The sequence below is a fragment of the Branchiostoma belcheri genome, unplaced genomic scaffold (assembly GCF_001625305.1).
Source record: "Branchiostoma belcheri isolate BF01 breed outbred unplaced genomic scaffold, Haploidv18h27 scaffold1, whole genome shotgun sequence".
NCBI lineage: Eukaryota > Metazoa > Chordata > Leptocardii > Amphioxiformes > Branchiostomatidae > Branchiostoma > Branchiostoma belcheri.
In genome coordinates this window covers 2,147,633-2,174,858 of record NW_017802379.1, presented here as the reverse complement: position 1 = coordinate 2,174,858, position 27,226 = coordinate 2,147,633, and the positions used below count along the sequence as shown (strand labels likewise).

Here is a 27,226-nt window from a genome sequence, read left to right as displayed (position 1 = left end):
TGCGTGTTCACAGACTTCAACGGATCGCACTTGATGTGTTTTACACGGAATGCGATGCACTTGGAGTGTGTTCTTGACCCAAATGCCTGGAGTACTCTAGATCTCTGCGGTGTTATTGACTTTCGATGTGTTGTAAGAACTTTTATCTAGGTTATCCGTGCGGAGAATATGATATAAAGAAGTCTTACTGTTGATTAATATATATATAAGATAAAAGGTTCATTTGGCTTGTCCATGTTTGCAAGGGTAAACTTGCCGTTCTATAATCATGGAGGGTATGAATGGTTTGCATAGTATAACCACTAGTTTCGTAATCAAGAGTGGACGATAGAACATAAAAAGACACATTTGCACAGATTCAGTGATATTTACTTTTTTCTCAAGAACATGTCCTAAAACAACATGGTACTATAACAATAATGTCATAAACAACTTCTTTTCGCTGAGTTACCCTCACGTAACAAGGTAACAATACATTATCTGACTCTTATGACGTTGATAGAGATTTTCTAAAGTCCGCATCAAGTGAAACTTTAAGGAATTCTACCGCAAGTCTTTCAGACCACGAGGACGGAAAGAGTCCCTGGAAAAACCCACAGTGTCCGCCCTTCTGCGTCAGAGCCAGGAAGAAGTGAGGGTACGTCTGAAACAGCTCTACAGGGATGCTGTCTTCAGGCACCAGCGGGTCATCCTTACTACTTACACACAGCAAAGGTGTGGCCACCTCGTCTACGTCCCTCAAGGGTTCATTCTCGGCCCAGTACAGATCCCACGAGCTGTAGCCGTTTAATCTGACGTGAACTCTTTGGTGGAAGGTTGACAAAGTTCTACTTCTCATGGCGAGTTCACATTGGGTATAGTCACTATCATTGTCGTATAAGACTGTAGAGTGCCTCATGTATACAAGTTTCTGTCTTTGCAGCCACAGTTTCTGCCACCAGATCGGAATAGAAGAGGAGTCATAAAATTCCCTAGCCGAGTAGACTGGAGAAATGCAAGCGGCAGAGGCTATGTGAGTAGAGGAGCCGTACTCTCCGAGATACGAGAACAGAAGCCCACAGCCAGCACTGAGGGACAGAGCGACGATTTCCGAGTTCGGTTCCACTGCCTTGATATATTCCACGGCTTCCCGTAAGTCCGAGGGATCCCCGAAACTCTGTAGCCTGGGCGTGGTGAGGGGGACGTAGTCCTGTCCGCGCCGGCGGAACACCACCGCCTGGAACCCTTGCTTCCCGGCCTCGGCACAGACTCTGTCTATCCCCGCACCGGTCGCTAACGTGTCGTACACAATCAGCAAGATGGGCCGGGACGGCGCTTTCGTCTTCTTAGGTCCATTCACGGGTTTATCAGTGGAGTTAGTAACGTCCCAGTCTAGACCAATGATTCCACCGTCCTTCATCTCCAGGTACTCCCGCACAAATCGTATAGGAGAGTCGGGCGATACGATCATCGCTAACGCCGTCTGGAGATGGCAGCTGTGGGCCCACACCGTGGGCACCAGGACGGTCTGCAGTCCGAAACATTTCTCCTGAAAGTACGCCTTCAGTAACGAGTCCTTGGACACAAATTCAGGAGTGTCGGCTTGCTTGACACGCTTCATGCAGATCCACAGGTATAAGATGACGATCACAATCCAGGAGTTGTACAGGCAGGTCGGGAAAATGTGCTCCACTACCTCCACGTACTTCGTGCTGAAGTTCCCCATGTCTCTACCCAGGCTGCTATGGTCGATAACTGCGCATGCAGAATTATCACCGATGGACGGAAGCATCGCACTCGGTCCTGTGGGAAAGAAAAACGGCATGCATTACAGACTCGAATTATGCACTTATTTCTTAGCTTCCTCCACATTCACACCACCACATTGGCATGATGAATGGCGTATCTTATCTCCTCGTTGTTGCTCGGTGTTTTGCTGTAAGCCGTAGACTTACGTGACCCCCCATCAGTCTACAGAACAGGCCATAACTCTCCCTTATCGCAACGCCTTCTGTCTGTCTATGGATTCTGGCGCTCTTTTTCTTCCTTCCGGTTTACCTTTTCAAGAGTTCAAACAGGCCGAGATTCCCCCATGGAAACAAACCGCAAAGTACCTGGCAGTACTGAGTCATTTTCAAGTCAGTGAAGTACCCTTCCTCGTGCATGCTGTTAGCCCAGATAAAACGTCGGTTCATCGTTCTTTATATCAACAGACCATATTTCAGTAAAAAATGTGTTGCCACATTTAAGAGCTTTTCTCTATCGTTTGTGATATGGAACTATAAGATAAACATTTACGATCTTCCAGCTTCTGTCTAAATATCACAGGTCCAAGCATTTAGTATGGTGTCCACTGTCTATGTCCTCTTGGTATCTCTGACATCAGTTGGCCATTTTCCTTCCTATCCCCTCCCCACATACGTCATAATATGTATATGTATCCTGAGTTTGACATCATCTTGACGTAGAACACACGGTATCTGTATCTGTATAGCCGGTATAATCGCCCTTTGGCGTAACACATTAGGTTGCAATATTGGCAGGCATTCGGCGCGTCGGCAGCTCGCTGCATTACACCGAACGACTTGTTACACCTAACCCTTGAACATCTTACTCTAAACATTGCTGAAAGCTATCTAATGATAATACCCCTACTGTACTTGGTGACAGTGAGTTCCACTCTGCGATAGTTCTATGAAAGAATGAGTTTTTGAACACCTCAATCCTTGGTTGATAACGCTGGTACTTATGAAGGCATGCCTATCTCTTGTTCTTTTCTGGGCTGGTGAGGAGATAGTGAAATCAATACGACAATAGTTCAGCATGCCCGCCAGCTGACCTCTGTTCCTGCCAACTATCTCTAGGCTAGCTTTTCTGGGTCACTTGTAAATTACACCTTTTTTCATTAACGTTTCATGATTGAATGAGATCATAATCATTTAATGGATTTTCATATATCTGGTCATAGAGACGCGTTGCTTCTATAATTGCTTTGTGAGGTTTACACCTGACGGTCACCGCAGAGTTAACTGTAGCAAGTCTACTTTAATATCGGAAATAGTTACCGAGAGTCGCCACTCTATTATCGACATATTGAGACCCTCAGACGTTGAAAAAACATGACTTGTTTTTCAATCCCCGATTCGGTTGGTAAAACTTCTTCCTTCTGCCAATAGCGCTTTTCAAACACACTCGTCACAGCTACAACCGGAATAGGACCGGGACATTAAACCCAGGCCTGTCTATTACGCACATTAACCGCAAATGATTGAAAACGAAATAGCTGTTGAGGAAGCATCTATTTCAATTACTCCGGCGCTAAAGCTGATCCGAGTTAATTGTCCTGTCGGCCAGACAGTGGATCTGTAATGATCCGACTAACAGATGCTGTAAGATTGAAACGCCGAGCGACACGATTTGACAGGATGAAATAGAAATGGAGGCGTTGGTCCAAATCATCAACACGGCTCACTGTAGGGTCCTTTGGCAGGCACCCAACTGTACGGCTGATGAAATACACCAACCATTACTGTTTCCGATGATTCAGAAAACTGTTTCAAACACGTCCCTGGCAAAGTAAAATCGTCCAGAAAAATCTATACGGAACAGTGAACCTCGCCATTTCATAGAAATATATAAACCTGACAAAAATTATACAGAGAACTATTTTCCATCGTGTACTGTCTACCATACACATCCAAAACATACAAAATGTGTCATAAACTAGAACCATAGGAGGAGCTATTTGTTTGTGTGTGCCTTGGTTTTGTATCCTTGTCAACTTCTTAGACCAGTATACCCTGACCTTGGTGCTGAATTTTGCTCCCCTTGCGCGTAACGTTACATTGGCCGCCTGTAGATGGATCGGGAAAACGCCATTTCCCAGGGGTTGTCACCTTATCTTATTCTCCAATATAAAACCCATAGAATAACCAGATGCATGCATTTTATAAGAAAAAAAACACGTATGGGCCAATCTTGTGCAGTCAGCTGTCTACCTGATTGGGGTCAATGCGATAATTTAGGGAAGACCACCAGCAACAATGGGTTTACATTTGAAGGACGGCTTGACGTTTAATATTTCTTGATACCTGGAAGACGTGCCTGTTTCAGAATTGAAAAGTGTGTGGTTTCAATATGCGTGGGCTAAAGTGATACTCTATCAAGTGTAAGTGGTAATACACTTACACTTGACAGAGTATCATATTTGTTGAAGGAGGAATATCACATCATACAGCCAGCTCTCACACACCGAAATAGGTTTTGAGTGAGCCAATAACATGTATATCGGTAATTTGTGAGTGCTACGTATAACATATTGACAGTCCTGTGCTATATGGCATAGCCTTCGTCCATCTTCGTACATGTACATCCTTGTTGGATAAAATTATAGAACGGTGCAGCCGTCAGCGTGTGTGTTTTCCCATGACACTAGGGCTAATTAAAAGGTCCTAATGAAGTTACTGTGTAAAGAAGGGAGCTTGTCATTCTTTCACACTGATCTTGAAAGCTTCAGAAAACGAATATTACTACAGACTGGATTTAGACAAGACAGGATTCCTTCATTTTTTCGAACGTTGCGGAGCGAAAATCCGGATGGTACCCAAGCTAGGATTCCTTATCCCTAGATGAAAATGTGTACAAATTATTCGCCCTGACGAAAAGTCCTCGCCTTTCATTATAAACAATAAGCCGAACAACTGCCTTCAATCACTCACCGGGGTACGCTTTTGAAAACAGCTGGCATGACCTTGACAAGCCTACCTCTGTACATGTCCCTAATGTTATATACAAAAACACAGATTGTTTTGCCAGACGAATCCACGTTACTTCTCAAAACATGCACTAACTTGAACACAGTGGCACAGTGCCTCATGAATCGTAAGATGTTAGTTAAAAGTTTTGGAACTGACACATATAGCTACTCAGATGATTACGTGTAGTTAAATCTTACACAGGCAAACAAGTAAAACAGCTTACATAGTTACGTGTAGCCACTAGTTTTGCCATAACCGACGGTACAGGCGGTCTTCTACTTTGGACGATCATAAAGATCTTCTTGCCTCATGAAAAACACAGTCGGCCAGCCCAGCGACTTCGGTAGAATAACAGACAACCTTGTTTGTCAATAACAAAGTTGTACGTCGTTCGTTCTGTCGCCTCTCATGCCCGAAAGGCAAGTAGTCAGTGTAGGGCCAATTTTCACGACAAAACAAATTATGGATTACGTCAAGCATCTACCAAAATGGCGTCCATGTGGAGTAAACGGAATTGATGGAAATGACGAATGTCAATTCAGAGACAAGCAAGCCCATTTCCTTAAAATGATATTCTAGTCCAGTGCCAGACATAGGCTGATTTACCGTCTGTACAGTATCAGTCTGCTGGTGCCAGGTGGTGCACATGAAATGTATTAATCATGACCTTTGTAATGCGTTCACCATCGAATTTCAGTCAGTAGAAATATGGTTAGGAGCCAAGATGAGCAGAGAGTAACTGTGAAAGTTACAAAAGAAACAATTTCTTTTAAGATAAACGCCAACTAACAGCAGTTATATATTCTATCTAATGCATAAGAAGTGTAATAATGAACACTCTGATTACCATCGCACCCTGCAGTCAGACGATGACGTCAGTACACTAACCAGTTCTAGCGTGAATACAAAACGTGACGCATCGATTGTATTAACGTTATTACGTTGCGCATACAGCATTGATACACTGTTAACAAAATGCGTTAATTCCTTCCCTTAATTCCTTAATGGTAAATGATGGGAATTTCAAACTTGTGATACGTGTAAGCTAGTTAATGCCAATTTATCCTTGTCGCGTAAAAGTGATTGATACATGTGTGTCATCGAACTGACAGGCAACAGGACTCGTGATGTCCTTCCCCCGCCCGGCACAGACCCTCTCCCGGCGGTTAATTGTTCCCTCAACCCGCCGCCAGCATTGAGCACGACTGGTCAAATATTGGCAGTCAATTCCTGACGACAGGTTCTGGCGGGCGCCATTAATCACTGTTCCCGGTATAAAGGATGGTGCAGTGTCGGGAAGCCGGCCGGAACCCTGATTATCGCGGATTAAAGGGCTCAGCGGAGAGGTGTTTACGGAGGTCTGATGAAGACGAGTGGGCGGACCGACCGACCTGTGACCGAGTACTGATCACACGGGGAGACCATCGACCGACTGACATACGGGCGAACGATGGAGTCAAGGACAGGCTGAAGGGGATTATCTCTCCGTGTCTGTCTTTGTATTCCCCCTACAATGTACCTCTCTTTGTATGCTTGTCTGTCTGTGTGTGTTTGTGTGTGTTGTTTGTTTGTTTGTGTGTGTGTGTGTGTGTATTTGTAATCGTGAGCGTGCGTGTGCCTGCGTGTGTGTGTGTGCGTGTGTGTGTGTGAGTGTGTGAGTGTGCGTGACTCCCTCTCTCTCTCTCTCTCTCTGTGTGTGTGTGTGTGTGTGTGTGTGTGTGTGTGTGACTGTACACGCATGTGTTTGTGCGTGTGTGACAGTGTATGTATGAATATGCGTGTGTGCGCGTGTGGTGTGTCTATTCGCGCAAGTTTTCGCAGGATTGTTTCTGCCAGATTGCAGCCATAACAGCAAACGCAGCGCACTAAATCCACACACCTGTGCCCTCAGCGATAGTCTACATCACACCACAATGTTGGCAGCTGAAAGGGAATATTTTGGAAACCTTCCCTACTTCACAATACGTGCCAATATGTATTTGGATCCACGCCCATCACTTTGGACGTCTGTCAAACAAATTAGACACAAATCATTTCCAGACGTTTCTAAGAAGCCAACCGATACATGACATACATCACATCGATACTGGTGGACGACTCCTGTATATCCATCTTTGTCTTTGCTAACTTTTTCTCTGGCAGTTTTTTTAACTGTCTAGCAATGACTTACTTTATCTTATATAGCTTGCACGGACGAAACTAACACATGTACAATACGTAGATTTTCTCTGAATCATTCAGAATCTGGCATGATTAAAGTACATGTATATCGTAGACTGTGTGTACTTGTACTGAGTAAGGCTGGCCTCGAACTACTTTCAATACCCAGATACCGGTCTGGTCCATAAAAAGAATGCGTCACGCCCATGCATGGTAACTCTCAACAACTTTCATCGCTACTCACGACATGACGACCCGATAACCTCCCAGCAAGGGCGCCCTGACTTCACTCAGCACTGCAGGACGGACATGAGATGTGGCCACAGCGATAAGTAAGGTTGGCAAACGTAGCAAATTATCCCCGTCGTCGCCGTGACTGGCTTTACCTCAAGGTCGCGTCTCGCGGAATGGCGGGTCGATATCTGTGTCTGAGCCCGAGCGGACCGCGCGCCGTGTGTCAGCACCCCGCCAACCGTTACGCAACCGACTCTCGTGTTTTCCCGTCCCTCCGCCGTGGTAAGACAACAAAGTCTTTGTGAAGATAACTTAAGACTGGAGACAACGCGGCTCGGGATGAGCGTCTTAAGTGGTTCTTGGGGAAGTTTCTGTGACAAGTCTGGATGAGAAGACGGATGTGCGGTAGTGTCGGAGGGGGAGAGTTCATGTAGGAGTGTCAGGGATCAGATCGTGCGGTTTTACAAGCCGACTCGTTTGGAGCTAACATTGCACGAAAAGTCAGCCAAGTGCAGACGACGAGGCTTTAATGCTTGATACATTAGGTGCTTTGTGAAGTTTGTGAAGACCAAAGCCATGCATTTCAAACGTGAGGCAGTACGTAACGTTAGGCAAAGTGAGGGGGATAGCAGGGTTGAGACGACTTTCCAACACTAACTAGGTACCATATCTGCGTCCAATCAACCAACGTTTGTCACATTCTTCAACTTTTCCTCTTTGACGTAAAAATATGAGCCCGATGGATGGGTGGATGGCAGAAATATGATAATTGGGTGTTTTTCATATTGGAAACGGCCTGACCCACCCTCCTCGTGTATAATCGTCACCCCTCTCTCTTACCGGTTTACACTGAAAGGTCCACACTCCCCCTTGGTTCACCTAATCGTGTTTTCCTGCCATACCAAGACTCTGCAGGTGTGTTTTTCCCATCAGGACTGTAGAAAATGCCTGCATAAGTGTCTGTCCGGAGCTGAACTTGGACCTGACCCAGCTGTGAGTGATACAGTACCGCGGTTGTTTGTGTAACCCGCGCTGACAGAAGACTCGTGGCCCGCGCACAGCTACATGAAGGGCTCGGTCTGGTCGGGAACAGTCGCGGAGGGGGGGGGGGGCGTCCTTACTTTATAGGGAGTCTATCTAGTACATAAGACAGTAGAATTTATAGAGCTGCCTGGATATGAAGACATGTCCTTCAAAACCTTGGAAAATCGTAAGGAGCATGTTCTCACCTCTCTTGAAAAGGCTTGGAATAAACGTTTTCAAAAAAAAAATACTTAGTATTTCTAACGTTATTGTTTTCCCATGTGCTTTACATTACGATTGAGTTAAGTCTAATTTGTTAAGGTCACATAATATTGATTAAGGTTTCATAATAGCATAACTCCCTAGACTCAGCGTTGTATCCAGCTTTTGCGGCTAGTTTATCATGTGTATCCGATTGAAATACTATCCTCTCGGCGAGTCTTCCACAGTCTAGTATGGTGCTTGGTGATGCTCTGCATACGTAATCCTACCCTGTTGTGCTGTTTAATACGTGTAGATCTTACCTGCACACAGTAGGCAAGTCAAGTCAGGTTGCCTCGTGTACGTCTTACATAATATCGACGACATGCCCCCCTCCCCCATCACGAAGAAAGGGGATACATACATACCACTTCGCCGGTTTCTTTCGCCTCGTAATTGAGCATCGACAAACGAAGAGAGTTTGCTCAGTGTCCGGGTGTTGTTGTTGCATACGTGCCATAACCGTCGTCACTGTCACCTGCTATGCCCTGGTTACGCAAAACGTCAGCGACGTGAAACACGTTGACGTGAAGGTTGACACATATAACCACTGACTCAACGTCAAACAGTGATACAAAAGGTTTGGTCACGTTGAAGTGATTTTCAGGTTGAAGTGGCCCTATGTTCCGTACGTGTTAAGCGGCCCCCAGTCACAAGAGAGGTGCCGACTGGCGCATGACGACACGCTGTTGTTTCCAGCCCACTAACTCCTACCTGAAGAAGTCCACGATGACGGATGTGCCGTTGTCTCGGAGAGTCCTTGACATATCTTGACCTGTAAAATCCGTCAGCTTTAATCACGTTTGAGTAAGACCAACACGAGTAAAACAACCGCTCGACCCACTTTTGGGGGCGTTTCAGTCAAGCACCAACGCTCGGGTAGAAAAGAATGCCTGGTCAAATGCTTTGGACAAAACATTCATGAATAGCACGACGTCCTGGAATCATTCCCTTATCGTTTTATCCTGCAAAATAGGACGCAGCATGTTTATTGATAGATCCGGAATACTGAGCGCTGAGAGATTTTTCTATCTGGCAGAGAGAAATTGAGAAAGGTAAAGGTCCAGTAGTATAGTTTCCATCGAAGGAGCTCGAGGTACAAAGTCCAGGCTGCTCCCACACTTAAGCTCCTTATTTTCACATTTATTACGTAACAATGTGCAAAATAAGGCAAGCGTTAGTTTTAGGTCAGAATGGATTCTGATAAATAAGATAAGGTGATAGAAAACATGGATCAAAAGGTTCGTGTCTGGGTTAAAATGAATGGCTGGTATATTGAGGTAGGGGCAATCTCATCGTAGCGAATGGTCTTGGCCTTACTGAAATGATACTATTACCAATTCCACGGCATAGTTATTGCTGGAAAGGAAATTGCATAGGCGTACTAACCTCTACCGGGCACCGCGGATCGCTGAAGAAATAGTAGAAATTGGCCGAAATGAAGGGACAGTATACCAGGGCAGTTAGCCGGCCAGAGAAGATCCAATTTGCGACCCAGGGACACATATGACCTCAAGATACCAAAGTCTAGGGGCATTAAAATTTGTCTTTATTTCTTCGACTGGCATTTATACGTAGTAGTTCTGCGATCGACTATGACTGTCGGTTCTGTATCTGGCATGGGCAAGGAGACCATCTGTTCTCGGAGAAATTAGAACGCTAGAAGTCGACAGACCTCTTCTCCCTAGCTCGTCATTTAGCGGAAAGCACTCAAGTCACCTCAGAACCATTTCCTGCAATACAATACTAATGTATGGTGATCTCGGAAACCCATCTGGCCTAACTACTTTCAAATTTCTCTCGTCCCTGGCTCTCACTATCTCGTTTCACCTGCACACTTCGTTATGTGGATGCGTTTTGTGAATGGAGAAACGGATTACCTAGCTTTGGCTGATCCCGTATTTGCAAGTACTGACCTGTAGACGGAAATGCGGTTGCACGTTGATAGGCCTAAGCTATAATTCCCTTTTCCATAGCTTACGCGAGGAGAATTACATTTCTAGGAAGTCGTATTTCATTTTAGTGAGGGATTCATCTCTATCCTGATCATCTTACAAGGGTCGGTTCCTTCTTAATACCGATACCCGCGTTTTACTAGGCAACGAGCCAAGTCAGCTTCTACTTCGGTAATACCAGCTTGGTTGTAGCAGCCGTGTATTTTGTAATGTGATCCCGGTGACGTATATCTTGTGTAGAAGTACAACTAGGAGAAAGGGAATGAGCTCTCCTGAAGTTTGGACCCCAACCAGACGGAAAAGAGTAAAATGTACAAAGCGTGTAGCTAATATTCCTTAATCTCGAATAGGTTTCGTGCTCAAAAACATTTACAATCCACAGAGTACGTGGTTACATGTTCTTTGACGCAAAAGCTTATCTGAACTCAATCGAACTCTCTCTATATCAAGTCAAGCGAGCAAGCGAATATCCCCATCCCAGACTGTAGGTACACATTATAATGACAAGCCCGTCATTTTAAGGATCTACCATTGCTGTGGGAAAAAGTTATCGTCATTATCTTGCTGGTGTTGGTTCTGAAATTGTGAAATAAGAGTCGGGAGGTTTCTCTCTCTCCACGAGCCACATGTGATCGATGGATCTCTTCCCCGGTTGTAATGGCGATGTTTGAGCTGAAATTACGTCCTGTGGAGGATAAGTACGTCTGAATCTTAGATAATCTCCTGCGGGTGTGATGGATGTCAGAAGCGCGCGTCAGACCACCAGGACTGACGCAAGTTAGTTAAAGCGGAGAAGTCAAAACCTCACATCCGCGAAGCCAAGGTGAAACTTTAGGTGTGACCTGAAATGTGAACCAGTCACAGGAAAGAGGTAAGATTGGATGCTAATATCTACATGTACTACGCTGCATGGCCGAGATCAGACGTTACGTATACGCAGTGACTCCAAGACTTACTCTAAACTCTAAGTTAGTACTATACTTAACGGTTTTTCATACTGTAGTATACAGTCCAAACAGTTGTTTACTTACTTTTCCGTCGTCTAGGATACTATCAACAACAGCAGCATAGGATAAGCCTTCAGCTTTACGTATCCCCGATCAGATGGTGTTGTTGTGTAACTTAATTCCGCCTTTATGTAACCCAATTACAGGCCAGCGAATCACTTAAGAGAATTGGTCATACGTTTGGTGTGAGGGGCTGGAAAGACGATAACGTCCTGACGCACACTCTAACCCGGTTATCTCCGGTTCTCACGTGTCGGGCGGCGTCTGGACCGGGCAGCGCCACTTAAAGGCAGTTTTAAGGGCTTGGAAACCAGATTTTTTTCCAATTTTCTAGCCATCTACATACTGAGTTGAAACCACACTATCCCAAAGTATATTGACCCTCGTGGAGCAAAAATACCCTAAATTCTGAAAATGGTTATTGGAAGGGCCCTTGGCTGATTTGTAGGGTTCCACCCATATATAAAAGATTAGGACTCATCTTGGGGATTGTTTCTGCAGTTTTGAATACCCAAAGTATGAAATACTGATTGAAATGTGCCAATGTGAAGCAGTATGTGTCAATATCATGATTTCCTTATTCAGAATATTCCCAGTTTTCCCGTAGAGGAGCGCCACTTAACCGTTGCAAATGACAGATCGCACCATCTGAGGTTTGGCGCCACAACTTCTGACTCGCACCCCAGGAAGACATCCGTCAGTGCGAATAATTCTCAACGACTGAACGACGCCTTATAAAGTTCTCAATGCTCAATGGCAATTAGATGGAGTCGTGACCAGCGTTACAAGTGACATAGGAAGAGCGACGCCGGCAACAGGCATCTATTTGTAACGTTAGAACAGCAAAACAAACAAACAAACTGAGAATGAAGTAAACAGCTGCAGGGGAAAATAAGTATGTCAGATCTTGCATTCCTTTAATGATAGCGCTGTTATGCGATCCTTCTGCCAAGAGCACACCAAAAGTGCCTTGCTCTTTCTCTTTCTTTTACGTTCAAACGGTCCATATGAAGACTGGTCTTCATTCATATTTCTTGCACGTCGCTGTTCCCATAATTTCCATTCCTGGCGCAAAAAGCGCTTCTCTACCTTTTCATTAACAGTCAACCGCCTTCCCGTCCTTTCAAGTTGAAATGCGTGCTCAGAAATCTCTGTCATTTCGAATTTTCCCAATACCCATCAAGTGCAATCTTCCGATATTCCATTCCGTACTCTGGCATTTTGGCTGGCTTAACTGATGGTGAGATCAAGCGGGGAGAGGAGACAAGAAGATCCGCAATGTCTCCTGACAAGCTGACCCTGACATAACCTTCAGTGTGCTGGCTCTTACCTCTAATATTGAAATCATCCGTAGCAATGTTGATAATCATATCTTAAACCTAGCCTACTTTTTCACGAGGTTGGATGCGTGACAAGAGATGAGTTTCAGACGCTTACATGTATGAGCTAAATGGTCATAGATGGATTAGGTAGAAATCGGGAATTTTGGTTCATTTTCTTGGTGCTTACGTGACAAACAGTGCGGCACCGGAATCAATTACCGAGTTATAATAATTGTAATCACTGTAGCGGAACCATATCTAATCTCTCCGACATTATGCAGGGAGATCGAGTATCAATTTTGCGGGCTTCTATTAATGTGCTGGGTAATTTTATAGATAGGTAAATGTTTTGATGGAGATATGATAAAATAGCCTGTAGCTCAATAACAAATAGAGCGCGCGCGCGCGCGCGCGCGTGTGTGAGAGATAGATAGAGAGATAGACAGAGAGATAGAGAGATAGAAAGAGAGAGAGAGAGAGAGAGAAAGAAAGAAAGAGGGGAGTGAGAGAGAGGGAGACAGATAGAGAGAGAGGGAGAGAGAGAGGGGGGAGAGAGAGAAAAGGGTATTACCCAGTAGATGTTATTTGACGTTCACTCTGAAAGATGGAATGACTACTAGAGCATGCATATGATATCTGAATATCTGATTTTCTGTACTGTTAAGGGTGTTCCTAAGAGTGCAGGCACGTGCACACCAGGATATCCACACAGACTCAACTTTGCCCGACATTGAACCACAATTTATACCCCAGGGCGACATGCATGTCAAATTATGTAACGTGTGCCTTATCGTAATCCTCAACGCGTCTTACAAGTGACGTGACAAGCCACGAAACGACACCGGCCGGACAGGGGCTTATGGAGAGGTACGTATAACAAAGTCAGCATTTAATTATCAGAAAGTTGCAGTAGTAAAGGTGGGAAGTGACTTAAGGACATCCAGTACAGTTTTTAGGGCTTGGAAACCCGATTTTTCAAATAATCATTCTAGTCACTTATCTACATCCTGAGTTGAAACCACACTATCCTAATGTATAATGACCCACATGGAGCAAAAAGACCCAAAAATTCTGACGGAAAATGGTCACTGCTGGAAGGGCCCTGAGCTGTTTTTTCGGGTACCACCCATAAAATAAGGGACTCATCTTGCGGCCAGTTTTTGCAGTTTGAAATACCCAAAGTATATAAAATACTGATTGAAATGTGCCAATGCGAAGCAGAATGTGCCAATATCATAACGATTGCCTTATTCAGAATATTTTCAGTCTCGTTACTCTGGAATTGCGTTGGATGCCTTTAATACTGAAAGAAAACAGAAAACAGAAAGGATAGAAAAAGAGGAAGCTAACATTCTGCCAGCGCATGAACAAACGACCCAGAACGGCCTGCATGATCTGAGTGAACACAGGGAAACTAGGACAAAAGCAAAACTACACACAGAAATGTGATTACGGGTGCGTTGATGCAATCAAACCATGAATGCGCATCCTATTCATGTTCATTCGCTGTGAGACATATGCATGAATGAAAATCAGACTTCATACAGAGACGTGATACAAATGAGACGTCAGAGCTATTTTGTGAGATCGAGGGCATCGTAACTATCGTTGCTAACGAATGGTCATAGAAACGGTTTACGTATACATGAAAGGACACTAAAGAATAGGTCATTATAACTGTTTTATTAGATGGTACTTTCAACCGGACAAGAGATGATCACAATCAACAATCGTGATTGTTGTTCCCAGTCGCTGCAGATAATACGTTATACAAATCAAAATCAGCCTGGCAAATTCCAAGTTTGATCATCCAACATGTCACCTGACAGACGTGTCATGCTTGTCCGGGAGGCTTTATCTCTCGGCACGTGAAGCTTTAAAACCCTCTGTATCAGGCTATCTTCATCAGCCATTCATAGCCGCAAGCACGGGCATTTCCGGACACTGCACGGTACTACTATCGGTCATTGAATCAGGCAGAAAGTGGCCTTTACTTCAGAGTGCAACACTCACCAGTTCGTGGTACTCTCGTTCAAACAACGGTATCAGTGGGGAAACACCTTTCTTTGGATACGAGGGAGGTCAAGAGGCGACTGAATAAAAACTAATTTAGCGTTGAAATCTCCGGAGAATTGATGAGATATCTGCTGTTTTACTTCTTAGAAAGAAAACGTCACCTATGCCAAGATTGTTTGATAAGAAAATCGTAAAGTTTAATGGAAAAGTTGTATTAAAATGTTGTTAATTACGGTTAAGTTAGCACAAAAAGAGCGTCACGACCAAATGACAGATGGATTTGTTAGTGCAAAACCCCCTCCCCCACACCCTCCTTCTTTTAACACCCCCAAAATAGCCTTCCTTGACGTCGTTATTCTTGCGGTGCTGTGTACCGACATGTCGTAAATAACAGGATTACCGTTTTGCGGCGCGCACGGAGAGGTTAAAACCTTGTCCCTGAACGTCGACGATAATTTTTCAGATACCAGTTGCCGCGACAGGTCCATTCCTTAGACATGAGAATTTTCCACGGCTTTACTACATGATTTGCATTTACACGGATGGTAGCGCTCGCGAGACTTCAACCAATTTCGCTTCCCTCCCGCGGTTTTTGGCCTCCCGATCGATGGAACTTCGGGGGCGGCAAATCGCCGGGAATAGCCCAGCCTATTTTCATGAGTTGTATAATAGCAGTCGATGTGAGCTCGTGGTGATTCCGGGCTGAATTTGAAGAGACCGCGTTGGCCAAGGATGGATCCGGCGGACAGCAATACAACGGGAAACGGGAGCGACGAAGGAGGGAACTTTCTTACCTTTTTAATTCTCAAAGTAGGCCTGTTTTTCCTTATCTTGTACGTCTTGTGGTTATATGTGGACTCCAACTATGACCTAGGGCCAAGGCTGGTGTCCAAGAACTCGTCTTTACGGCCGTACTTTCTGCAGAAGTGCCTCGGGTTGAGGAGCCCGTTCGTCCCGACCGCCTGGGCGCTCAACCCGCACGTCCAGACGGCCTTATCGGCGGTGGTCTGCCCGGCTACGGGGCCGCGGTTCGAGCGGGAGTTTCTGGAGCTGAAGGACGGGGGAGTAGTGGGCCTAGATTGGACCACCTTCGAAGAAAAGACGTCGAATGATCACCGGTCTATCGTGATCGTGGTCTGCGGCGCGGTGACGACCGGTAACGCCGTAGCCAGGCTGTGTCAGCGGGCGTGGCGGCGTGGGTTCCGCGCCGTGGTGTTCAGACCTCGCGGACACGGCGACGTCCCCCTCACCACGCCGCGCCTCCAGAGCTTCGGTGACCCTTCGGACTTCCGAGAGGCCTTGGAATACATCCGAGCCACGAACCCGGGCTCTGACCTCACCGCGGTCAGTCTGAGCACAGGGTGCGGGGTTCTAATCTCGTACCTGGGCGAGTACGGTTCCTCTACCTACCTTACAGCGGCAGCGTGTATCTCCCCTATCTATTGTGCGGAGAATTTCTACTCCTCCCAGGCTATCTCTAGCCTTTATAGATGGATATTATTGCAGAGGCAAAAACTGTTGCTATTGTCACACGTGTCTTGCCTACAAAAATGTGACACGTTGGATGGCACTTCAGCACTAAGGACAGGGTCAATGGCGGAGTTCGAGGAAATGGTGTTTTGTAAAACGAACGGTGTGCGCACAATGGAGGATTATTGGGAACAGAACGAGCCTACGAGAGAGATAGACGAAGTGGCCGTTCCTTTACTGTGTATCAGTAGTAAAGATGACCCACTCGTGCCCAAGGAGAGCATCCCGATAGAACTGTTCCTAACCTACCCACATTTCTTCTTAGCGCTGACCGAAAAGGGAGGGCACTGCGGGTTCTTCGAAGGATTCCAACCGGAGTCCAGGGCCGAGATATTGGCTTTTGAATTTTTGCGGGCCGCACAGAGACTTAATATGACCACCCACTCGAACGGGAATGGTATGCTGGTGTGATGTACATGTATGAAGTGTCTTACTGCTTTCAGGGTCTTGTTAACGCAGTAGGAAGCATTTCTAGACTTCATGTTGTCATTTGTTTTGTTTTGTGGCTGATATAACTGGCGTGTATTTGTAAAACAGACCACTATGGCAAGTTCCAATGTTTTCAAGTCCGGTTTAGGTAAATGTGAAGAGTGTCATCAAGCATGTATGATTGATTGCTGTCAACAACGTAATGTATATACTCTTGATCTATGTATACGCTTTTTTTTCATAATTTAAACTTGATGATGAGAAATTACTTCTACTGTCTTCTTCAAATTCCTATATAACGATTTTCTGTTGTTGGCTTCTCTTGTATTTTTTTCAAACTCCACAAATTTGCATATAGATGGATTTTGTAATATTATTCTAGGAAACATTATTCTCACTGATAAACTGAACGCTTCAGCGCGTATCTAATATCGCGGGAGCCGTAAACACATGATATGTAACGTCTGTCTGACAGGTTTGGAGAGAAGCAACATATGGGGGTTCTGTGTGCGTGATTGTAGACTTGTCAGCATAAAATGCCATGCCGTTGCTTTTTGTTGATCATAGACATTATACGATGCATTCAAACTATGACACTGACATGCATCCATTCTGTGGTGTATGTTATTAAAGTGACCTGTTTGATATTGTTACACCATGAAAGATGAAGGGTTTTCTTTTTCTTAAAGCACAAGAGAAAATAAACACCCATTTAAAAGTTGTTACTCGTTATATTTGTTAGTCGTATTTCTTGAAAATCATATTGCAAGGTCACCAACCGAACGCATTTATCACTGAGCGATATTTCTTGCCATGTCCTTTTCAACTTATACCCTTGGTTTTATCAACTTTAGGGATGGAATTAGACGCGTCATCTGGTCTAAATGTCACTTCTGTCGACCTTCACAGTCCTAAAACCAAAGTGTCTTCCAATCATTGTCTATAATAACCTTCAATATCTCCGTGTGAAGGCACCATGTTGGTAAATCACTGGGTATTCGGGTTATTATCTGAACGTAACCAACTGTACATACCTTCTTCCGGGCAACAATGACTAGTCCCGCATTGGAAGGTAATTGTTATCGACTTTTTGTACAAATAAGCTTAATAGATAATACCGAGGTAAGATAATTCTATCGTTTAATTGAACCAATTTGGCTCACTACACGCTCAGTAATTCTTAGTAGGGCTGTGACGCGTGTACCATGTATGATGCATGTCAATGTGGCCCACCAAATATAAATTCTGGCATTCTACCAAGCTGTCCTTTCCAGAAATACTGTACAATATGACCGAACATATTACCCGTAGATCAGAAATAGAAGCTATTTGCATTCTGCGGGAACCTCTTTGTACCTTAGGGTTTTTTTTTTCGTTCTTTATCAAAGGCGCACACGGAACCAAGCAAGCGAAAATAATTGAGGAAGAACAAACGTTCAAACCACGCGTTGCTCAAAAAGCTTGTAACCGTCCCGAAGGAGTGAGGAATAACTATTAGAGATAATGGGTTAAGATCCCACGGGCTTCCTTCTAATGTGTAGGCTTCCTCAGGTCCTGCCTCAATGGAACAAAACTGGGCCTCTGTTATTTAGCAGACTGATGTACAGAGCAATTCAGGTCACCGTTTTTCTGGCGAGTCGATTGCCCTTCATCATAGAAAGATCACGACGCAACCATTCTCATAAATGGAGGTCAAGGTCAATCTCAGGGGTTCACACAGTTGGTGCTCAAGGTCAATAGGTCAAATGTAAATGTCAAAGGTGTGGCGAGCATGATAGATATTGGGTTTTCCCCGACCTTTCAATTTGGTGCGTTAGGAATATTGTGGTTTAATCGATGAATGGTGTGTGTGGTTGAAACTGCCAACGACCGCAAGGCACACCAGACATGGGATGATCTTGCACAATAGCGTATATTGAACGGTCTATACTTTTCATCAGTGGATGCATTTTCATCATCTGAAATCCATTCAATCGATGCGCACTGTCAATACCATGTCTTAGGAAAATATCTACATTGTAACTTTGAAGGGACATCATGTAACATGTATGCACCGAAATTGAAATATTTTAATTGGAAATAATATTCGTATGAAAGAAAATTTACATTTTGGATGAATCGTCCTAATGTTATTATAGTCATAATGCAGCTTTAAGTCAAAGACGTCATTGACGATCGTAATGCGTTTGTCAGTATGAAATATTTTCGCTGGATGAATCCTTGGATATAACCATTGGGGGGTGAAACATGTTCCTTCCCATCAAACCGCGAAGTTGGTCTGCCACCTAGCGGATTTTGACTGAGCTTCCTTCTACTGGACTGAGAAAACATATATCCAGGGGCCATCCAACGGTATTCCAACCGCAGCCATTAATGGCCAATCTTGATACCAGTTGTGTCTAGGTTAACGTTACAGTATTGATCAGTAAAATACGATCATCGCCTGTAGTTTTCAAAATTTTACTAAAAAATGCTGAAATTTCCCGCTACAACTCTTGGTTTGTTAAGGCGTCTGTGATTGGGCCAACAAAATGAATAGCGTTGTGTGATTGGTTGAGATCAACTGACAACCTTTGACCCATCACAGTCAAACTGCTACAATGGACGAAACAAGGAAGATGCGAAAGTTTGTGAAGCGACTTTTGCTTTCCTCGGACGATCCTGGGTAAGTTGACACTATCTAAATGTTTAGGACGAAAAGAGTCGTTCAGATTTTGTGTTGATCCCTTTACTTTGCTGCATAATGATTGGCCAATTGTGATAAATGTGGTCGGTACTTTTTTTGTTTTGATGAAAAATGGCGGGAAAATCAGACACTAGGCGGGAAGTTTGTTTCCAGCTGCACAGATAGCAGCGTCATTATGTCACCTGACGTCACCACAGACCTTATACTGTTATAGATCTGTGTTTGTGTCTTATCGAAGACGTTACTCAAAATCAAGCTTAACTTAGGTAAGTTCTGACACCCTACATCTGGGCAAGTTTATCAAACTCACCACACGCCCCCCTCCCCCACCGAAGAACCATTGTGAAACTTGGACTCAAAGTGAAAGGTGAGTTTATCCTTGGTTTACGGCACGATTTGCACGATTTCTTAGTTTCAGCATCTTTTAAAATTGTTCTAACCTCCCGTTGACATGCAGCCCCAGAATGAAATCAATATAATGACAGTAACGTTATAACTTTGCTTACAGGTTCAGATACGTCTACTAGTACAAAGGTAGTCAGGGAGCGGATGCTTCAAAATTATGCTAGGATGGGAGGGTGTCAAGGATAAGTTGCAGTCTAACACTTGTAGTTTTTCAGCACTCTTTATATTAGTACATGTACCAGTTTGTCACCAATGTGCCAACCAAATTGGAATGGTAGAATTTAGAGACAGATCACTGTTGACACAAAAAAGAAGATTTACCATAAGTGATACTCACAAACAATGTTTAGAATATGCTGTAATGTATAATGATGCTAATTGTTCCATATCACAGGTCTTTGACTCCCAGTGTTCTACGGAAGAGGTACTTACAACACACAGGAGCCACAAGTATCAGCAGGGAGACATACCAACAGCTCATCGACATCGCAACAGAACTGTTTAAAGCCATGAGTCAAGAGGTAGGGTTTCACCTGTCTATTTGTGTAGGTATTGTTTAAATAATCAAGACCTGACAAGGCAGGGTGAACCTCAGAAATGTGTTATAAAGTTAATGTAAGTTGTTGCATGGTTACAACTACAGATCAGTAAAAAGAAAATAGATAAATCACTAGAGAGGCCGACATTTGCTTGAGAGCAAATACAGCATATTTCAGTCCATCTCCCTCCCACGCAAAAGTGGACTATTCCAAACTTACCCCAGTGTAAAACTGGCAAAGATTATCAAATAAATGAATTTTATAGTAGCTATGTAATTGAGAACAAAGATGTAAGAACAAGCACATTGAATCTCAAAAGCTTTACTAATCTTATTACAGGTATGCAAATACTAACAATGATGAGATTTGATACATTTGGAAGGTCTTAGGCACATAAAATTGAATGTGTGGGTCATTACCCATGACTTACGTGCAATGTGACCCCAGGTAACCCGCAATGGAACACATGTTCCATGGCCAAGGGCAGATGGAACATGGCATTCTTTAGATAGAACATGGAACGGGTATAGCACTTTTGGCCCTTTTTTGGTGAAAATAGCCATTAAAGTCCCCCAAATGAGTCATTTGGAAGTGGTGTATGCCAAATATGTGACTGCTATTCTGTAGACACATGTTCAAGGTACCCTTATACCGAATTTCAGATCGTTTGGTTGTAAAACCAGGGCTCAGGATCCAAAAATCCATTTTTTGTCGAAAAATGCCCCAAAAAACCTTCACAAAAATTTTTCAAAGGCATGTATCAAAAAAATGAAAAAAACGCCTGGGGGTATTGGCCCACTCTACCTCCATGCCAAATTTCAAGTCATTTGGCTGAATGATGGCGGAGTTGAATCCCTTTGACTGTTTGGCAGGAGGAGGAGAAGGAGAAGAAGAAACATCAGAGAACACAATATATTTCATCCATACCATGGTATGGACGGAAATATAATAAAGTATTCCGTGAACCAGTCACTGAATTTGCATGAGTGACATGCTAGTTTATTCAATAGAGTTTTAGTTTATACATTCATTTCTGTTGTTTGCGATGGCTTAGTTTTTTCCCACATTCCTTATAATGATGTATTTGTAATTGCTAACTTCCTGATTCTCGTGTTTCTTTCAGGAATCCTCTGAAGGTGTTACCACTAAGAAGACCGGTCAGAAGAAAGGCAAGAAGAGCTCCATCGGCCTGAGTGGGTACAGCTGTGACAATGAAGAAGACATAGAAGACAGTACAGAGACAAGCGACAGACACAAGAAGAGGAGGAAGAGGAAGTTACAGTCCACCAGTGAAGAGTCGTCTGGCAGCTCAGACAATGACTCGGACCAAGAGGTGGGGAAGAGAAGAAAAAAGAAGAGGAAAAAAGAGGAGACAGCTGTCAAACCTGTTAAAAAGGTAGCTAAAAAGAATGGCTACAGCAGTGATAATGAGGAAACTCCACAGAACTCGCCCACAAAATCACCCAAGGCAGCCTCGAAAAAGACCAAGAAGAAGACTGCACTGGAAAGTGGGAGTGAGGAAAGCGGTGAAGACCTCGGAGCTGTGAAACAAGGAGATGGGGAACAGGCAGAAGGATCTGAAGAGGAAAAGGTAGTTGATGAAAAGGTAGGAGATGAAATTGAAGACCAATCAGATTCAGAAGAAAAGATGTCTGAAGGAGAGAAGAATGACGATTCTGGGGCCGAGAAGATGACTTCAGACAAGGATCAGTCAGAAAAGTCACCCACAAAGGACAACAAGAAAGGTCAAGTAAAGAGACAGAAGATGTCCGATGAGTCCTCAGATTCAGATGATGAGCCACTTTCAAAGCATAAGAAAGGGAAAGGAAAACATCAGGGGTCAAGTAATGAGTCTTCTGACTCAGATAAAGAACCACCAGTGAAGAAAAACAAGAAAAAACAAGTAAAAAGTCAGAAGTCAAAAGAGGAGTCTTCAGATTCAGATGATGAGCCACTTTCAAAGCATAAGAAAGGGAAAGAAAAAAGTCAGGGGTCAAGTAATGAGTCTTCTGACTCAAAGTCAGATGATGAACCACCAGTGAAGAAAAACAAGAAAAAGCAAGTGAAAAATCAGTCAAAAGATGAATCCTCAGATGATAAGCAACTTTCAAAGCCTAAAAAAGGGAAAGGAAAAAGTCAGGAATCAAGTAACTCAGAGTCAGATGACGAACCACTGGTGAAGGAAAACAAGAAAAAGCAAATGAAAAAGCAGAAGTCAAAAGATGAGTCCTCAGATTCAGATGACGAGCCACTTTCAAAGAAGGAAAATCTGAAGAAGTCTGAGGCATCCGACTCAGATGAGCAGCCACTGATCCCTAAGACAAGTGGAAGCAGTGAGAAGGAGAACAGGAGAAGGAAGTCTGACTCCTCAGACTCCAGGGGAAGGAAGGAGAAGACAAGAAAGCCAGGATTGAAGAGTAAGAACACAGGAGATGCATCAGGTAGTGACAGTTCATCAGATTCCTCTGGACCAGATGACAGGTAAAAAAACAATATGATGTACATCAACATTGTTGGGCTTGTAAACAATCATCATTATGATATATTTATTCTTGTATTTTATTTCTGTCTACTCACACATTAAGCTGATGGAAATGTTGATGTCAATGTCCACAGGAATCCTATTCCAAAGAAAAGCAGCAGCAGTGAAGGAAGAAGAAGCAGTGGTGGTGGGAAAAGGAAAGAGAAAGAGGTATGAAGAAAGAAAGAGTAACTAACATTGTTATCAGAAAAAAATTATTCTACAGGTAGCAACTTTTTGAGCCAAGTAATGATGAATGAATAGATAAAAGTTATACCAAGTGAAGAATAGTTCTAAACATGTGATTGCATAGATGTAGAATGTGGGTAAGTTTTAACTGTCAGAACGACTGAAAAACAAACATCTTTACAGTCCAAACAGCCAAGCAAGAGCAAAAATGCAGAGCAACAGGAGGCGAAAATTGAGCGCTTGAAGCGTTACATCCGTGCGTGTGGTGTGCGCATCCCAAATTACAAGAAACTGTTTGAGGGCTGCTCTCGTAACAAGCAGAAGATCGCACGTTTGGAGGAGGAACTCGAGAGACTTGGTGTAGAAGGTTTGTACAGATGAAAAATTATAATATGTATTTTTTTATGAAATGTCTTTTCCATGATTGATTTTTTCTGCATACCTGCACTTGTGCAGATGACATACAAAATTACCTTGCCAGGAATATCTTACCACTGGAATATCTTACAGTGTACATTTTACTGTAGTGCATTACCAGTGTAGTTGCTTTCTTCACTTAAGTATGTAAAATTTGACTTTGCTTAACACAGATATCTTTTCTTCAGTATCCCCCAAAAGCTTAAAATTACTAGAGATAAATCATTTCTTGAGCCCCTCGGCCTTAGGAGACTAATTGAAACGTTTTGAACATTGACAAAGGGACGATTGTGTTCTAACCTCTGCCTTCTCTGCCGCTTAATTACTCTATGTCCTGCTCAGAAGAGAGTTTTGTAGTCTTTAAACAGACAGGAATTGTTTGTCGGTAATTACTTTGATTGTCTGGTGGACTTCTGTGAGCCGTAAACCCCCTAGGGTACAACGCACCTCTTTACTGGCTGTCTTTGTGATAATCTAGGATAATGTTAACATGCTACATACATCCCTGCATCATCAAACTTATTACAGGTTAACTGTACATCATTGTCTTACTACTGACCTTTTTGGTCCTTTTTATTAATTTTAAAGATGTAGTTAGTTACCCCAAGTATCAGTCATTACAAGGATAGAAATCTGTTATCCCTGTCTTTAGGTCTTAACGGAAGTCCCTAATGACCTTCTGAAGGATAATACAGGCACTGGTCTGTCACATTTACGCCCCAAAGGCACTACTCACTTTTAACGGCTGCTTGTAAACCTACTTTCTTACCATATGCCACACCTGTGTCTTTATGTGCAACAATGTTTTTATTTCTAAGGTCTAATTCTTGTAAGTGAAGTTTATTTGAATGTTTCTATACAGAATGAGGTTCAGTTGAGCTTACATGAATTTGTATACATAGAAAATCATGTTATCATGCTCATAGTAATGCTCATAACTCATCTACATGTAATGTTGAATTGAAGGTATCTCACTTAGAAGTGATATGTTGTGTGACACCTTACTACTGCTGCTACTTTGACTAGCAGTTTAGAAAGTTGGTCCTGGTCCTTGTGCTCGTTGAGGTGTTAGAATGATTTACTAGATAATAAGTAGTTGTTGGTACCAGCCTCATGCGAGGCCAGGTCACTCAAAGACGAAGGCTTTTAATTATAGGGGCAAAGTTGTCACCTGTGTAATCAAGGGTCAGATGCAGACAAGAGGCTTTTCTGGAAACAATTTTCTGCCATCAGGAAATGGCGGCAGGTTCAAAGGCCTTGACTTTATCAATTGCCTGTATTCACAGAACGGTTTGATGAAAGGGCATTTTTTCTGCCCCCTTCATTATTTGTACCTCAGCAGTGCTCAAAAGCACATATGCCTTCTGTATGGGTAGACAAGGGACAATGGACAAAGTTAGATGGACAATTGTCCTCATTGTCCAACTTCACGAGCCGTTTTATTACTACAGGTAAACCATAAATCCTAGGAAATGACTGCATTATTTACTATTGTATTTATCTGAATCATTTTATTTGTTTGTCCATCTGATTATTAGATTAGGTGTGCCTTTAATCGTTAAAAAAATTACTGCCACATTTCCGATAGTGTACTTTGAAGTACATACATCAATCCTTCTATAATCTTCAAACTGTGAGTCTTTTGATCTTGGTGCAATAGTTAATATATTCTGTGCTCAAAGCAGCTGCAACTTCTACACAATGTAATACATGTACCAATTCGCAAGGAGCTCTGTCCAGAACTTCCTACTAGTAGGTATCCAGTACAAATTTGGTGTCTTAGGGATAAAGTTTAGAATGGATTTTCAAAGAAATACCTGTGTTATCTTGGAAAAAGACTTGTAGACTTGCTTATGACTGTTTTTTTTATCTGCATACATGTAGGTAACCCCTCCCTGGAGAAGTGTAAGAAAGTTAAGGAGCGTCGGGAGGAAGAACAGGAGTTAGCAGCACTGGACGCTGACAACATCATCACTTCTGACAGAGGTGGGGGAAACTTCTGCTTTCTCAACCCTTCCAAATGTTGTCTGTGTTTACAAGGAAAATTATGCATGGAGAGATCCTAGCAAGTTTCGGACAGGGACAAATATTCATTTGGGGTCAATATGTTAAAATGAAAATTAGATTAGGATAACTATGTTTGCACACAGTCCAGTTATAAAGTTGTATAATGTTTTTGTAATAGTAATACACCTGTATTGTTAAAAAAAAGCAATCATACATAACAAAAGAAAAGCAGGCATTTTTAATTTCTCAATTACGTTGACAAATCCCATGTACCTTTTCAAACCATCATTCCATTCTTTATTCCCTTTGAACCAGCTGAATGGGAAGACCAGTCATTAATTTTACATATTGTCCTGATTGTTATTAGAAAAAGCTATTGATATTGTGTTGACTGTGATGAATGTGAAGGCCATGTATGACGTCAGAGATGGACTGTTGTGTTGTGTGTGTAGAAAGATGTAAATTTAATATCAATTTTATGTACCATTCTAAAATGGAACTGGCAGAAGTACTTTGGATATGTCTGAATTGTGTTAATTTTTTACAAAGATTATTACAAAAAAGATCTGTACTAGTAAAAAAACATGTATTATATAATTACATCTTCTTTGTCTACCTTTTGCAATAAAGTTGCTCTTGAAGCCAACTTGCCAATTGTGCCCAAAGATTCTGCATGTAGCATGTGAGTTGGAAATAAAGGGTGTTTCTGTCTGATACAAGTATATGTAGTTAGAACCCTATCACAGTACGATAATGACTAACATCACCTCTGACATTTTGACTCCCCCAGGTCGTCCCAAGAGGAATGTCCACAGTGTTTATCTGAAGAACAGTCCCAGGAAGGCCAGGAAAGTGGAGGAACCGGAAGAGTCCGAGTCAGACGAGGACAGCACTACTGGGAACAACCCATTTGCTAACCTGAATGGGATCATCAGTGATGATGGGAGTGACTAGAGCATTCTGTGTGAAACAGTTCTCAAAATCTGCCCTTTTCTTAACCTTAGGGCTGTGTATACTATTGTATTAGCATTGAAACATTGCAGTTGTGTTTTCATGAAGGGTTGAATGCATGAAGTTTGAATTTATTTGGAAAAGTACTAGATCATTGACAGATGGGAGATTATTGGCAGAGAGACTAAATAATATGTTAGAAATTATTGATATGATCAGAGTTATTCAGCAGAATTTGTCATGTTTATATATAGTCTAAAAGACTTTGTGAAAGTTGCACATAAAGTTGTACAAAAGTATACATTTACCCTTGTTACATCACTCAGTCTCTGAATAGAGCTTGTCATTCATAGCATCTTGACATATACCTGTTGCCTTATTGTTGAAGTGAATTTGTTGAAGTGAAAATTCAACTTTGGTTTTCATCCTGGAAGTCTCTGTAGTTGAGTTACTGGTACCATTGTGTAAGAAGGTATCCAAATACCATTGTGTGTTAAGAGTTGCAAATAAAACTTACTATACTGTACCCTGAGATCCTTTGTGTGGTTCTTATGTTACACTGAGTCTGATACTAATGGGAATGGGAATGAAAGAGAAAGGTATAGCAGTCATCGGCAACTGAGGTGGCATATGACACTTTTTCTATGGGGACTGCCTTCTAACTACCATCTGATCCAATCATTTTATGGGTTGACAAATGGTTGGGGCATGTGTTTCTGCCTGTAATATTTTGTCATCTGCCAGGTTTATTTTACTGCTAGTAGGTCATTGTACAGCCTTAAATCAGACTTTTCAGTTTCGTATAATTTCATCATTTATACATATGTGTTTTTATCTT

General features: G+C 42.9%; 3 protein-coding genes across 6 annotated transcripts; 2 read left to right on the top strand and 1 right to left on the bottom strand.

Moving 5' to 3' along the window:
* Window positions 1-457: 457 nt before the first annotated feature.
* LOC109468576 (protein ABHD15-like) lies at window positions 458-9,421 on the bottom strand. 3 transcript variants are annotated; one of them, XM_019766878.1, is made up of 2 exons: window positions 8,779-9,421; window positions 458-1,782 (listed from the first exon to the last, which is right to left on the bottom strand). In XM_019766878.1, exon 2 carries the CDS (start codon window positions 1,769-1,771, stop codon window positions 488-490), a length of 1,284 nt encoding a protein of 427 aa, XP_019622437.1. In that variant the 5' UTR covers window positions 1,772-1,782; window positions 8,779-9,421; the 3' UTR covers window positions 458-487. The 3 variants fall into 3 exon arrangements, with proteins under 3 accessions (XP_019622437.1, XP_019622429.1, XP_019622420.1); XM_019766870.1 differs by having other exon boundaries at window positions 8,783-9,421; XM_019766861.1 differs by lacking the exon at window positions 8,779-9,421 and having other exon boundaries at window positions 458-2,585.
* Window positions 9,422-15,389: 5,968 nt separating this feature from the next.
* LOC109462626 (protein ABHD15-like) lies at window positions 15,390-16,777 on the top strand. The gene has a single exon (XM_019759192.1). The coding sequence runs from the start codon at window positions 15,447-15,449 to the stop codon at window positions 16,653-16,655; it is 1,209 nt and encodes a 402-aa protein (XP_019614751.1). The 5' UTR covers window positions 15,390-15,446; the 3' UTR covers window positions 16,656-16,777.
* A 2,482-nt stretch (window positions 16,778-19,259) lies between these two features.
* On the top strand, window positions 19,260-26,913 carry LOC109468071 (HIRA-interacting protein 3-like). 2 transcript variants are annotated; one of them, XM_019766307.1, is made up of 7 exons: window positions 19,260-19,338; window positions 20,159-20,285; window positions 21,427-22,784; window positions 22,920-22,995; window positions 23,197-23,380; window positions 25,315-25,416; window positions 26,228-26,913. In XM_019766307.1, exons 1-7 carry the CDS (start codon window positions 19,274-19,276, stop codon window positions 26,389-26,391), a joined length of 2,076 nt encoding a protein of 691 aa, XP_019621866.1. In that variant the 5' UTR covers window positions 19,260-19,273; the 3' UTR covers window positions 26,392-26,913. The 2 variants fall into 2 exon arrangements, with proteins under 2 accessions (XP_019621866.1, XP_019621875.1); XM_019766316.1 differs by lacking the exon at window positions 19,260-19,338 and adding an exon at window positions 19,552-19,726.
* The last annotated feature ends 313 nt before the right edge of the window (window positions 26,914-27,226 follow it).